This window comes from Neocloeon triangulifer, unplaced genomic scaffold, assembly GCF_031216515.1.
Source record: "Neocloeon triangulifer isolate White Clay Creek 2 clone unplaced genomic scaffold, ASM3121651v1 ptg000013l, whole genome shotgun sequence".
NCBI lineage: Eukaryota > Metazoa > Arthropoda > Insecta > Ephemeroptera > Baetidae > Neocloeon > Neocloeon triangulifer.
Window position 1 is genome coordinate 6,189,267 of NW_026775555.1, and position 12,892 is coordinate 6,202,158.

Sequence of the window (12,892 nt, forward strand, 5' to 3'; positions counted from 1 at the left end):
ATTTTGGCCAGTCAAAAACTGCAAACATCTCAAATAATCAGATATTTCATCCAATAATTATTCTCTTTTGTTCAGAATGTTCCGAATCAAGTTTCACATCTCTGTGCCCTTTTTCTGAAATATACGCCTCACGTCAAGTCGAAAATTTGCGAGTGTCCAAAAGTAATGCGATACTTAAGCGGGTTTTTGCAATAAAAACGTGTCGCCGGAGACAATAATATTTAATGACGCCTCTCAATCTTTGAGACCACGACTTTCACACCGAGAGAAGACAATATTACACTTCCACACAAACGTGCACGCGGCCCCGCCTAAAAATAAAAAAAAAACGGAGATTTTGGAAGAGAATTATTTACCATGAACTTGAGACTCCCGAGAAAAATAATACAATCCGTGCAGGTAAAAAATAAGCGCGAGAGGGAAACCCTTTTCTTCCCACGAGCGACGTGCTTTTTTTATACATTTTTTTCCGCACAATATGTCTATTATTATCATCGTCGGCAATGCGCACACATAAGAGCAGAGCACCCCGTTCATTCCTTTCGGGAGAAAAAAGCGAGCGCGCACCCTCGCTCGCATTATATTTGTGTTATTATTTTTTGTGAGCGGCACTTTTTTTTATTTCTGGGATTCCAGCTGTCAGCGGAAAAAATGTATTAGGCAGAAATAGACGAATGCATTCTCTTTTTTCCAAAGAGGGACGTGCACAGGCGGCAGACGTACGCGTGGGGAATAAAAAACCACATGTATAATTATCAACGTGGTACCAAAGGGGTGCTTTTCGGAGCATTTCCAAACCGGAGTATTATTTTTGAATATGCATGATTGGCGCCTAACTTCATTAAGCATATCCGGCTGCGCACTTGTCACTAAAAATATACGGCCTGCGACAACCCATTTTTCGCTGCACCCTTTCTTAAGAGTTTCATTCTCCGCCGCCGGCAGTTTGATGTCTTATTTAACAAACGAAGATGCTCCCGATTTATGAACATTGTCTTCCTCCCTCTCTCACCACCCCAGCCGAACCACACCAAACAGACTTTTACTTCCTCTCTCTTTTTTGTTTCACATCCTCTTTTGAAGAATAATGGAGTTTTTTATGCGGATTTCTTTAGTCTTAAAAAGGATGCTGTCGATTATTGAAATCGACTTTATTCTGCTCTGAAATGAAGTGAAAATCTTCAATCGAAAATAGGTCTTGTATATTCCAGACCACGTTTTTTTTGTTGCATAACGCTCTGGTTGGTTTCTGCGGGTTTATTTAGACGGTTTTTCATATCACTATGGCTGTAAGTGAGCGTTTTTTCAAACAGCTGATTGTCTGATTCCTTACTCTTTTATTGTCAAGTTATAGTGTTAATGTGCTTTTTGCTCCCTCAAAATATGTTTTAATTGTATATTGGTGCGTTCTTTGTGTTTTTCATTGTGTCACCAACAATAATAGAAATTCTTATTTTTAGGCTCAAATCTTTCGCATAAATACTATCCACAAAATTCTGTTTTAACTTATTTATTATGAAATTCAAAAGTATCTTAATCAAATTTTTGTTTTGAAAACTATGACGGAAATTAATTCATTTTAAAATAAAACGTAGAACTTTCATAAGTCAAATTTTTCCAAAAGGAAATAATATTTGCTACAAAAGAATTTTCATGAAAACAAAGATATATTTTTTATCCAAAAAGACTAACACGTTACTAGTTAGAATGACGTAATTTGCAATTGTGTAAGTATAAAGATTAAACAAACTATATGTATGTATGTAATAAAAAAAGGAGAACTTTTGAAAATCAAATAAATAATGAGATTGATTATACTAAATTGATATTTTTTTCTTCGCATTTTTAATCTTCTTCATTAAACAACGCTTCTTGTTTTCTATTTCAGGGACCTTAATGAAGTGCGCTGATTCTACACAACTTTGTGGCACTCTTGGGTAAGTTTGAATACAAATTTATTTTTAAATTATCCGGTTTATCTCCTAAAAAATTTGCATGTCGCGAATGAGAAAAGTCAGATTTATTTATGTGCTTATTTGCTGCTCTCGCATTTAATGCGCGGAACACTCTTTTTCGCAAAATTAGGGCGGCGTTGGAAAATAATAAAATTTTACGATCCACTCAAATGGGCTCTAAAATGCGAGATTTCCACTTTTTCGAGTGCTCATTAACAAGCCCAAAATATCGACCGGCTATCAGAAAGTGCCTATTAAATGAGACGTAATTAATTAAACCCTCCATATAAGAAATGTCCTTTGAAAATCTGGTGAAAAAGAAGAAGTTAACTGCAACGTTTTTTAAGGAAAAGAGCTGGAATATAACTTTAATTAGCCATAAACCGTGCTTATATTACTTTTATGTCCATTTTAAAGTTGGTTTTTTAAGACTTCTCTTTTCTGGCCCAATGTGAGACGCTCCTTTTTCCACAGATGCTGAATTTATGGGGCTGGTCCTGTTGTTTCTTCGATTTGAATGTGCTGGAAATTATCATTTTTATATGCTTTGGCGACCGTAAAACCTCTACCTGCACTCATTTTTAACGATTATGGCGTTGCCGCAGCGTGTTGCGGAGGGGTTTATTTTCTTTAATTACAATTATAAAGCCGACTTTATTGGGTCACATGATACACGCCGGGCTCAATATCTCTCTCGAAAACGGCGAGGCCTTAATAAAACAACATTTGCCATTAAAAGATGGCGAAAATCTGCTCTGGAACGGCGTGTTTTATGGGCGAATAAAGTTGCTTTTGCACGACACTGGGTACCGAGAGAGCTGCTCAATTTAATATATCGAGACGCCGGAAAAGCGAGAATGAGATTCGATTTCCATAAAAGACGCGGCCAGCGAAGACTCTTGTTTTCGCGGGGTATAAAATTGTATATAATCTGGCTCGATCTGGGTGCCACTTATTTCTGCAGAAATGGCCATAAAATGAGCGGGACATAAAATTTCTCGGAGCCGCTCACAAAAATAAAAAACGCGAGAGCAGTTCAAGAACCACCTTTTAAAATCAAGAAAATATTTACGTGGCGTCCAGATTCTTCGAAAATAAGTAGCAATAAGAATATTTGTGAATGTTTTAACATTTTCATACTTTGTGATGCACAAATTATAAAAAAAAATACGCAGCACATTTAGTAATTAATTTTTCATTTGAATAAGATAATACTAATGTAAAAAATAAATAAACTGGATTCCTAATATTGATACCTAAATAGAGGAAAATGAATTGCTCATTTGAATTTTGAGTGTTTATCAGTTATCACTTAAAAGCAAATTTTATTTATAAATTATTTATTTTTAATAAATCGTTGCATTTTTGATATCACCTAATATAAAAACATTAGACCAGCAAATATTTTTCATATATTTACAGTTATAATTTAAGTATTTATTAAATTTAAAACATTTGAAAATGAGAGAAAATTTTTATTTTAATAATTAAAATTTGATAAATTTAATAAGATTTAATTATGATATTAATATAAGTTTGCTACAAAAAATATATCAGATCTAAATAAAAATTTATTGTCTCATATTTTTTCTTTCTTTTCTGCTGCTTTTAAATTTTTAGCAAAAATTATGAAGGTATATCAGAATTTAAGACTCCCATTATAAATTTTGGGTGAGATATTCCAACGGTTGCAACCCCCGGTGGTCTGAAAGCCAAAGGGGTAGTAAGAGTGTTCCGCTTTCAAAAAATGACACCGCTCTGCGCATTTCACGTCACGGCCGACCGTAATGATGCTGCATCTTCCTGGCCGCGCGTACACCCATCATTGTCCCCTGCCTTTCTTTGTGTCACCCTCTGCCATGTACTGTAATTCATTATTTACACAAAAACGCAAGAAAAAGCTCCAAGATTAAGGAAGCAAGCAAGGGTTGCGCAACAATGAATGAGAACAGGAAAGGGCGGCTGAGTGTCCGTCCGAAGAAGCACCTGGTCGGGAATTTATTTTTCGAGCACAATGCCGCCGTGCTGCATCATCGAGGAAATGATAACAACAACGCGTGACAACCGTTTCGAGATTCTCAACCCTTCTTGCTCTCGGCATTTTTCGGATTTTTAATGATTGATCACTGTGAAAATAAAGCATCAATCACTCTCTCCGGCCCGAAAGAGCGGAATTTTCAGTTCGTGTAATGCACGCATCATGACCTCTTTTGAAATCGAAAGTACATGACCCTTATGCAAGTACGTACGTTCCCATGCTTTTGTATATTTTAAAATCAAACTCGCTTCCGCCGTTTTTTCCTTCTAAAAGTGATTTTATGGACCATAAAACGCCGGCGAAATACTTTCGACGTTCATTAACATTCCATAAAAAGACTCGTTTTATTTTAGATTATTTTCATTTTATAGCCGAAATCACCGATTTCGCCTCAATCTGCGCCCCTATAAAATGGCCAATAAATGCTATAAAATAGTAATTTATTCATGCAGATTTTTGGCGGTTTAGTACGATCATAAAAATTCGATATAAGAGATTTTTTGTTCAAATGCTAATATCCCGTGATCTGATCTTGATCGTGGCAATGAAATATCCTCAAAATTGGCACTTGAGGACATTTTATTTTTATTTTATTCAAAAGTCCATGCATATTCGTTTCAGAAAATTATACTTTGCCGAAATCAACTAATCCTTTGATAAAAACTCGCTTGCGAATGCCATGATTTCTTGAATTTTGTGCGTATTTTCAGCTGCAGAAGTCTCAGGTGAAAAGTCTTAAGTCTCAAAGAAATTTAAGGTTAGTCAAAGATTACAAATTCAAATAGATCAATTACTAGGCATACTTTTTTAGCAGTTAAATCTTTAAAGTAGCAAATTTTAATAAGTTAAAATGACAATTTATAATTTGAAAAAAGAAAAATTCACCAATACTATTAATATTTAAATTTATAGTTTAAATTTTAAATTTTCTTAAAAATCGATCGAATTTTTAATTAATCAACGAAAATTTTCAAAACTTAATATGATTTTAATTACCAAGCAGACATTTAATTGTATGAATTTGCATGTATTTATGCATCATAGATGAACGAGATCAAAAGAAAATTATTCCGATATGTCAGTGTTGGAAATGAGAGGGCAGAAATTTATAACAAATGCGGCTGTTGGAAGCCAAACAAATGAAGAATAACCCCGCACATAAATATCGTGCGCGGCTGTGAAATGAAAAATCGCCATAAATCTTTTGTTCTGCTCCAATATGGAAATAACAGCGGTTTGATTCTGCTCGGGGGCCAAAACTATTTTATATGTATTAACTTTTGGAGAGAAGCCGCTCGGACGAAGAAAAGGCTGATCGAAGGCGTGTCTGTTCTCCGGGAAAACGAAACATATATGAAAATAAAAATTTATTCCCGGGATATATACACATAAAAGTGGCTGCTGTCTGTTGTAATAAGAAGACCATTAATCCTCTTGTTGTTGTTGTTGTTCTTGCAAGTCATTGATCATTTATATACGTACCCCGGTCCCTCTAGCTTTTTGTGAAACCAGCGCTTTCTCAATAGGATTGACCCTTCCCGAGATGAATTCCTGCCTATCTAGACGAAATTCCTCCTCATCAAAACCCTTTCCTTTTTTCCCAACGAAATCGCGTCGCTTGACTTTTGTGACATGTCATGGTGCCGGGGGAAAAGTGTCCAACAAAGAAGAATTAATGAATTTTCTCGGTTAAAAATTGACCGATGGATAATCATTAAAAATTCCATTTATATAAATATAATAAAATCCTTTTTAAATATAATCAAAGTCTGATTGTGAAGAAATCTGTCGTAAAAAAAAAACATTTCGTTACAATTCCAACATTTTTCTGCTGCGTCTTGAATGACACAATGGCATGTGTTGCACGAGATGCATCCAGAGATCGTTACAAAAAGCCCGGCTGCAGCATCCGGATGACAATGGTCTCGCTGCAACAAAGATGCTGCGGCGACACAATTCACGTGCATCCATCTCTCTGCTGCTCGTCTGCATAATATCGCACACAACGCACAATGAGGAAAATAATGCATAATGAGAATGACCAGTAGACGAGAGAGATGAGCTAGGACGTTTGTTATACGGAACTCTAGAGATCCTTTATATAATTTTGATATGCGCTCCACAACTTGCAATGGTGATTGTTAAGAACTTCCCGCCTGTTTGTTGTTCGTTAAACTTCATGTTGAATTATTTCTCTCTACACAAAGCTTCTTAAAAATTCATGAAAATTAAATTACAAAAAATTACACAAAAAATATTTTTTTCCAGCATATTAGTCTTAAATTAAATTAATTGCAAATTAATTTTGAAGGGATAATTTATTTAAAATCGTTGAGTGTACAGTCGCCCTCAAAATCAAGTCATAATTACTTGAAAACAATAATTATGTTTTTTTTTTAAATTTCCTGAAAAAGGAGAACAATTTACTTAAATATTGTTTTTAAAATATATTTAAAAGGGAGTTGTGAAATAGACAAAAAAAAGATTGCCATTAATTCAAATAATTTACAAATACTTACCAAATTTTCAAATTTAAAAATGTACACGCACTTTAACCCTTTCTAAATTAAATACACCAACACATTTATCATAAAACTATAATAATTGTTCTATAATTAACAAAGATCAAGTTGATGACGAATCCTTCAATTCTTAAAAAAAAATCTGAAATGATTGGTGCGTGTAGAAATTTCAGTTCTATTTGGTTGCCATGGGGGATATTGATAAATGGAGAATTACGTGTGTGTCGATCATTTCCGCATTGCTGTCGGCCGCCCTTTCACCTTTTTTGGCGGCGAAAAGCTACTTTTATGTAACAAAACGCAGCAGCGTGTCACCCCCTCGCTCTCAATCGCACGGCGACATGCTTGATTAGATCATAACAAATGCGCGCTGCAGAACACAAAGAAGATTATCGCATCCCCGTGAATGTGGAAACATGATAAACGAGCGCAACAAGTGACAATTTACAACACAATGGGGACTCTTTTACATTGGGCATTATTATATCTCTCTCTCTCTCACTATGTGTTGTTGTTATTAAATCACAGCAGCGTCGCGCGCCGCGCACAATATCGGAACGGCAGAAAGAGAGAATTATTTGGGAGGTTTGCCCTTTTGTCAGATGCAGACACATTGCGCTGGAATGCGGGCGCATTTTTGTTATGACAAGGGATTAGAACATGCAAAAAATCTCGACACAATGAAAAGGTCAATCAACTTTTCACCCCTTTGTATAATTATTGTAAGAAAAATTGACCATATTTAATATCAATTTCTTTGGCATTTGAAAATAATGTGTTTCAAATAAATTCACTTATTTTCCTTGAAGGTAATTTAAATTTTTTCTACTGAAGTGTATAATTCAATCATTAATCATTCCTCTAACAAGATTAATCTTTTTCTAAAATTGCATGGAAAATTTTAGGAGATTAAAATTTTTAAATTATCCGATTTTTTTAATTTTATCTTCAGAGAAAGTTTTTTATATTTTAAGAGAACTATGTAGCTATAATTCGGAAAAAAATTTGAATTAAGAAATTTATTTAATTTTTTTTTTACCCCCAAAGAAAAAGTCTTGAACTTACAGTTTTTTTTTTTTAAGAGAAAAATTCACATTTCCTCATTAAAACAAAATTAACTCGATTATTTAGCGAGCCGCGTTGACAGGCATCGAACGTCAGTCGAGCGCCAAAAGACAAGATTAATAACCGCAGCGAGGCGACGGTTCATTCTTCAACGGTGCATGTCTCTCCTCCAGATCGTCTCTCATTACAATCAGGCCCTAGTGCAAGCATATTAAGCTTGAATGCAACAAAGGATTGGAAGAGCTGGACAGTTGCTTTGGCCAGTGCGCCGTGTCGGCGCGCGGCGCGTGCCCTCATTGAAAGGGAAATCACCAGAATGCATTTCTTTTGGCGCGCTCATGGCATGGACCAACCGACCGGGATGCTGCGTCTCGAACAATGGAGATAGACGCACCGAACGTTTGGCAGCAGGTGTGATCTCTAGAGAGGGCAACTGCGCTGCACGCAGACCTCATTGTTCAAATATATGCAGCGCCGGTTTGTTTTCGTTATTTGATTTGCATGCCATTTAACTGTCTTTTCTAAAACGGTAAATATAGAATATGGATGTAAAAATATTGAAATTATGAAAAAATTTATAATAACAAATAAATCATATTAAAGTTTAAACACTTCCACACATTTTTAAAAAGAATTCAAAGTTTGGTATTTTAATTGATATTATAAAACTCAATTTAAAAAAAAAAAAAAAATATTTAAACGATTTAATCTTTTATGTCTGAGGAAAATAAGTGGATTTAAAATTATTTTAATAAGATTTTTTTAAAATTATTTTATAGAATTGTTTGCAATTTATAAATAAATTATAAATTTCCGATATTTTTTTTAATTACTAAATTTGCATTTACTTATTTATAGTTTTATGATCAGAGAGCACTTTTTTTCCTCTCGCTTTTCCTTATAGTGCCAAAAAGGATGATGTCAATCAAACTTTTTGCCGGTGCTTCTGAAGCTTCTCTCGAATATTTCGAATTCTGTTCTGCCCCTTTTGAAAGGATTACCAGAAAAAAGGGCCGAAATTGGCCCGAGTGATGAGAGCTAGCGCGTCTCTCTCGCTCGTCAAGCTGTTATTTTCGATGGTTCATTCTAATAGATATTAGGGGCAATGCTGGCTAATGGAAAGCACTTAAACTGCTACTAAATATGGACTACAGCGCGCGGCGATATTTTTTCCGAGCAACGATTCTTGGTGCATAATACAAAAATCAATTCCCGATTATATGCTTACTCATGTTTGTTTCAGTGTTATTAAAATTTTTCTGTCCGAATATGTATGTGAGATGTTTGATGTACATGAAAAGCCGGCTTTGGAATTAAAAAGAGAAAAGAAATTATGTATTGGATTTTTTACTCCGGCGCGCACCGCATGCTGCGGCCGCTTTACATTTAAATCCTATGGCCGTCGTGCATTGAAATTTCCACCTATCGTGTATTAAAAAGGCGCGGAGACCTTTTGAAAATCAGCGGGCGCGTTTCGCTGCGTCACTCTCCGCGGCTGGCGCACAATGTGAAACAAAATTCGTGTGGCCACGCGATATATTTTCTGATATTTCCCTCCAACTTGCCGCGTTTGTTAGCATATATTATTTATACATTGATCTCTCACCGATCTGCGCGCCAACGTGCATTACATGATCTGCTGGGACGTGGGTGATTTATCTTCAGAGAAAGATTATTATAGGCAAGACCAAAGCAAAGATACAAATAAGAAAATATCCTTGGATTTTTCATTCTCTATTCTCTGACAATGAGGTTAAGTGTCGATATTAAAATATTTAAATAGTTTTACTAAAATCTTGTTATCTGTAAAAAAATTATTTGCAAATGAGATTTATATAATTTTGATTATATTTAATTATTATTAAAATTACAAGTTCAATTTCATAAAATTATGGTATATTTATAGAAGACAACTATCTGTCAGGATAGAAGTACCAAAATATGAATAATAATGAAATTTATGTACTGATCCTACACACTCTAACATTTTAAAATATTTAAATTCTTACTAAAATTAGGTAAACCAAATTTTTAACGATTCAAAAATAAACTGATTTTTTCATAAAATGTAACTATAATAAAAAACAAAAAGTTTATCAAGTCAATGCATAATTATCTCTTGTAGATTAATATTGAAAGCATGAATATAATTTCTTTTGCGCGCTTCATCAGCACTCATGTTCAAGTCCAAATTCGGTATGAACATATAAAAATAATTAAATTCGATCGTCAATTAATCCAATAGAATAAATTTAATTAATTTAGACTGCTTACATTCAAAAGATGTCACAGATTAAAAAAGATTAAATTTACTAATTACTAAATTCTTTGCAATTCTTTTACAGATACGCTTGAAAAAATTCTTCTCCATCATTAAGTATGGATGCAAGTTACATAGTTTTAAAATATTTAATTTTCTCTAACTTCTAGTTTTTACTTTCATTAACTCCTATATTATTAAAACTAATATGTACGTCATTGGAACCATATTTACTAAAACTGATAAGAAAAAAATGATAAAGCTACAGTCGTTTGTATACAAATTATGTGCTAAATTTAAAAGTATATACATATATAAGCGAGAGTTATAGTGCAAAAATAATCTTTCGTCTTAGGCAGCTGATGTGCGCGTTTTTTAGCCGCGATTCTTTAGTCATCGGAGAGGGACGACATTGTGCAATGCACGACGAAGCAGTATGAGTGCCGAGTTTTGCACCAGAAAAAGAAGCGCTATCGCAAAAAAATTATTCTCGCTTTTGCCCAAGAAAGGCCTGCATCGTCGATCATGAATTCGTTCGACTCGACTTTCCTTCGCCTTTTAAAACAGTGAGTCGGTTTATTTAAAAATATTTTATAATTTTTACTGACCGTAAATAGGTACAAATGGATGAACGAAAGGGCGCCTCCAAACAAGGCCTACAACCCTACAACTGTCGAGCACATTGCCAATGTCATCACAAATGGGGTACTTTTATTTTTTCACTGTATACTTTTAACCTTGCAAGTTTTTGCTCTGAAGATTTGGATTCCGTTCAGTATTTGGGGTGGCCATTCTCTGTTGCAACGATCCACGACGTGGCCTCAACTTCTAGTCGCTGTTGTCTACAGCTTGTCCATAATCTCAATATTCACCGTCTCCACCACCTTTCACTGTGCACTTTTGTGCCAAACTCGAGGGTAAAAAAAATTACTTTTTTATAACACAATTGAGATCAAGATTTTTTACATCGACAATCGCTTTTAATAAAAAAAAAATAATAATAAATATAGTTTGTTTACTTCAAAAATAATATATTAAAAATCGTTTGAATCATAAAACAAACTTCTGGTTTGTTCAAATAATTTGCCATCACAACTAATTTTATTTTCTTTATTTAGAGATCCTTAAAATAAAGTAATATTTGAACTTGTTAGGCCGGTCAAAGACGTTCTACACAGATGTGACAGGGCGATGATCTACATTTTTATCGCCGCCTCGTACTTCCCTTGGCTCACCTTGACCCGCGTCCCTCCGCATGGACTGGTGGCTGAGCTTTGGTGGCTGATTTGGGTTTTCGCCTCCGTGGGCATTCTCTACCAACAGATTTTCCACGAACGATTCAAGTGGCTCGAGACGACCTTTTACCTCATCATGGGAATCGCTCCCGGACTCGCTTTCTTATCAATTGTGAGTCTGGCTAATTAATCTTTTCACTTGACTTTTTATCTGATTTGCGAATAGGACGTCCCTGTTTTGTTCGAAATTCAAATTGGCGGATTGTTTTACATCGCGGGGGTGTTTTTCTTCAAAATGGACGGACGGATTCCGTTTGCCCACGCAATTTGGCATCTTCTGGGTGCCATCGCCGCGTGCATCCATTTGTTGACTGTCCTCGGCACACTGTATGACAAAATTCCAGCGGACGGCGAAGGTTTCCATAAACTTATTGACAATTTGCAATTTTCGGTCTGAATGAAAATTTGATGTTGAGAAAATAAGTATAACGGATTTTGTCAGAGAGATTAAATCATTAATTATTATATTCTGACGATTCTGACTTGGAAATAAATTTAGAACAAAAAAAAAATCTAAAATGCAGACGATCATTTAAAATTATTTACATGAAATTCAAATAGAAATAACCTGAAGCCGGCTCAGATTAAATGAAATAAATAATGCCCTCTCAACGGAAATAATGCGCCTTGGCTGGGCGCTCATTCAAATAAATATTTCAACCATAAAACTTAATATTTTTCCAGCATGGCATAACAATTACTGGTTTGGAACAAACTCGTTGACAGTAGGAATAAAGGTGGGCTGCTCCTGCAGTTTTTTACTCCAGGGGGATCGAAACGCAATAAATAAAAATGTTACATTTGATTTTTTGAATTTATGCTTTATATATCATTATATCGGACACGCCGATCGAAGCTTGTAATTAAAAGAACTTGCAGCTCTTTCGGTTTTTAGCTACTGGCGTCGAATTTTTCCAACTTGGGTGAGGCACAAACGCCTGCCCCATTCACTAGCAGTTCGATAACTAATATCGTACAATGAGGAGCAGATGGTTCATTCCTGCGGATGTCTTGCTAAATTATTTCATTCATAAATTTGAAGCGAGTCCTTTCGCAGTGTAATAAATTTCATGCCAATCCCACGTAAAAATGCGAGGAAAATTCAATTATAGCTCTGAATATAATTAAATTAATGCAAATATTTTGAAATTCTTTAATTGATATTGTTTTAGTAATTTTTTTTAAATATCTTTTTAAGTAAAATTTTATAACAATTTTAAATAAAAAAAAATTTGAAGTTTGAAGTAAAAAATACTGCCAGTTTTGACTTTTTGAGTTTTAATAGGAAAAATAAATAAAATTTGTATGTAATTCACATTTTGATCTTAAAATAGCTAAGTTTGATGGATTCAAGTAAAATTTTTGTCGAATTATTTTCTGAAAGATGAAGGTGTTAAATTACAATTCATAAGGACACACAAAGAGAATTAAATTTCATTTTAAAGTCTCCCAATGTCTGCCACCAGATTGCGCGATGTGCCAAAGCCATCCACTGGCGGCATCTATGCAGGAAGAGGCAAACGGCTCATTAATTAATGAAAAGGCGCGTGCTACATGAGAAGACAGGGAATTAAAGTGAAAAATGAGGATTGAAGAAATTATTATTATCCTAAAAATATTCTTTTACGCGAAAAAAAAATAGAGAGATAGAAACTGTTATGATGTCAGAGGAAGACAGCTGAGAACATTCACCTTTAACTTTACCTCTGCGTATTTATTTTCTGATCTGAATTATTCAAATATGTATTTTATATATT

At 34.6% G+C, this 12,892-nt stretch overlaps 1 protein-coding gene and 1 long non-coding RNA gene across 2 annotated transcripts in view; both read left to right on the forward strand.

Annotated features, from left to right (window-relative positions):
* Window positions 1-12,892, forward strand: part of LOC132199098 (uncharacterized) — a 150,718-nt gene that overhangs the window by 88,913 nt on the left and 48,913 nt on the right. Inside the window, exon 2 of the long non-coding RNA XR_009442078.1 lies at window positions 1,889-1,937. This is a non-coding gene — a long non-coding RNA (uncharacterized LOC132199098). The remainder of the gene's footprint in view (window positions 1-1,888; window positions 1,938-12,892) is intronic.
* On the forward strand, window positions 10,251-12,117 carry LOC132199013 (monocyte to macrophage differentiation factor 2-like). Its single transcript, XM_059623386.1, has 7 exons — window positions 10,251-10,406; window positions 10,458-10,545; window positions 10,600-10,757; window positions 10,995-11,247; window positions 11,302-11,491; window positions 11,820-11,872; window positions 12,031-12,117. The coding sequence occupies exons 1-7, from the start codon at window positions 10,366-10,368 to the stop codon at window positions 12,115-12,117; spliced, it is 870 nt and encodes a 289-aa protein (XP_059479369.1). The 5' UTR covers window positions 10,251-10,365.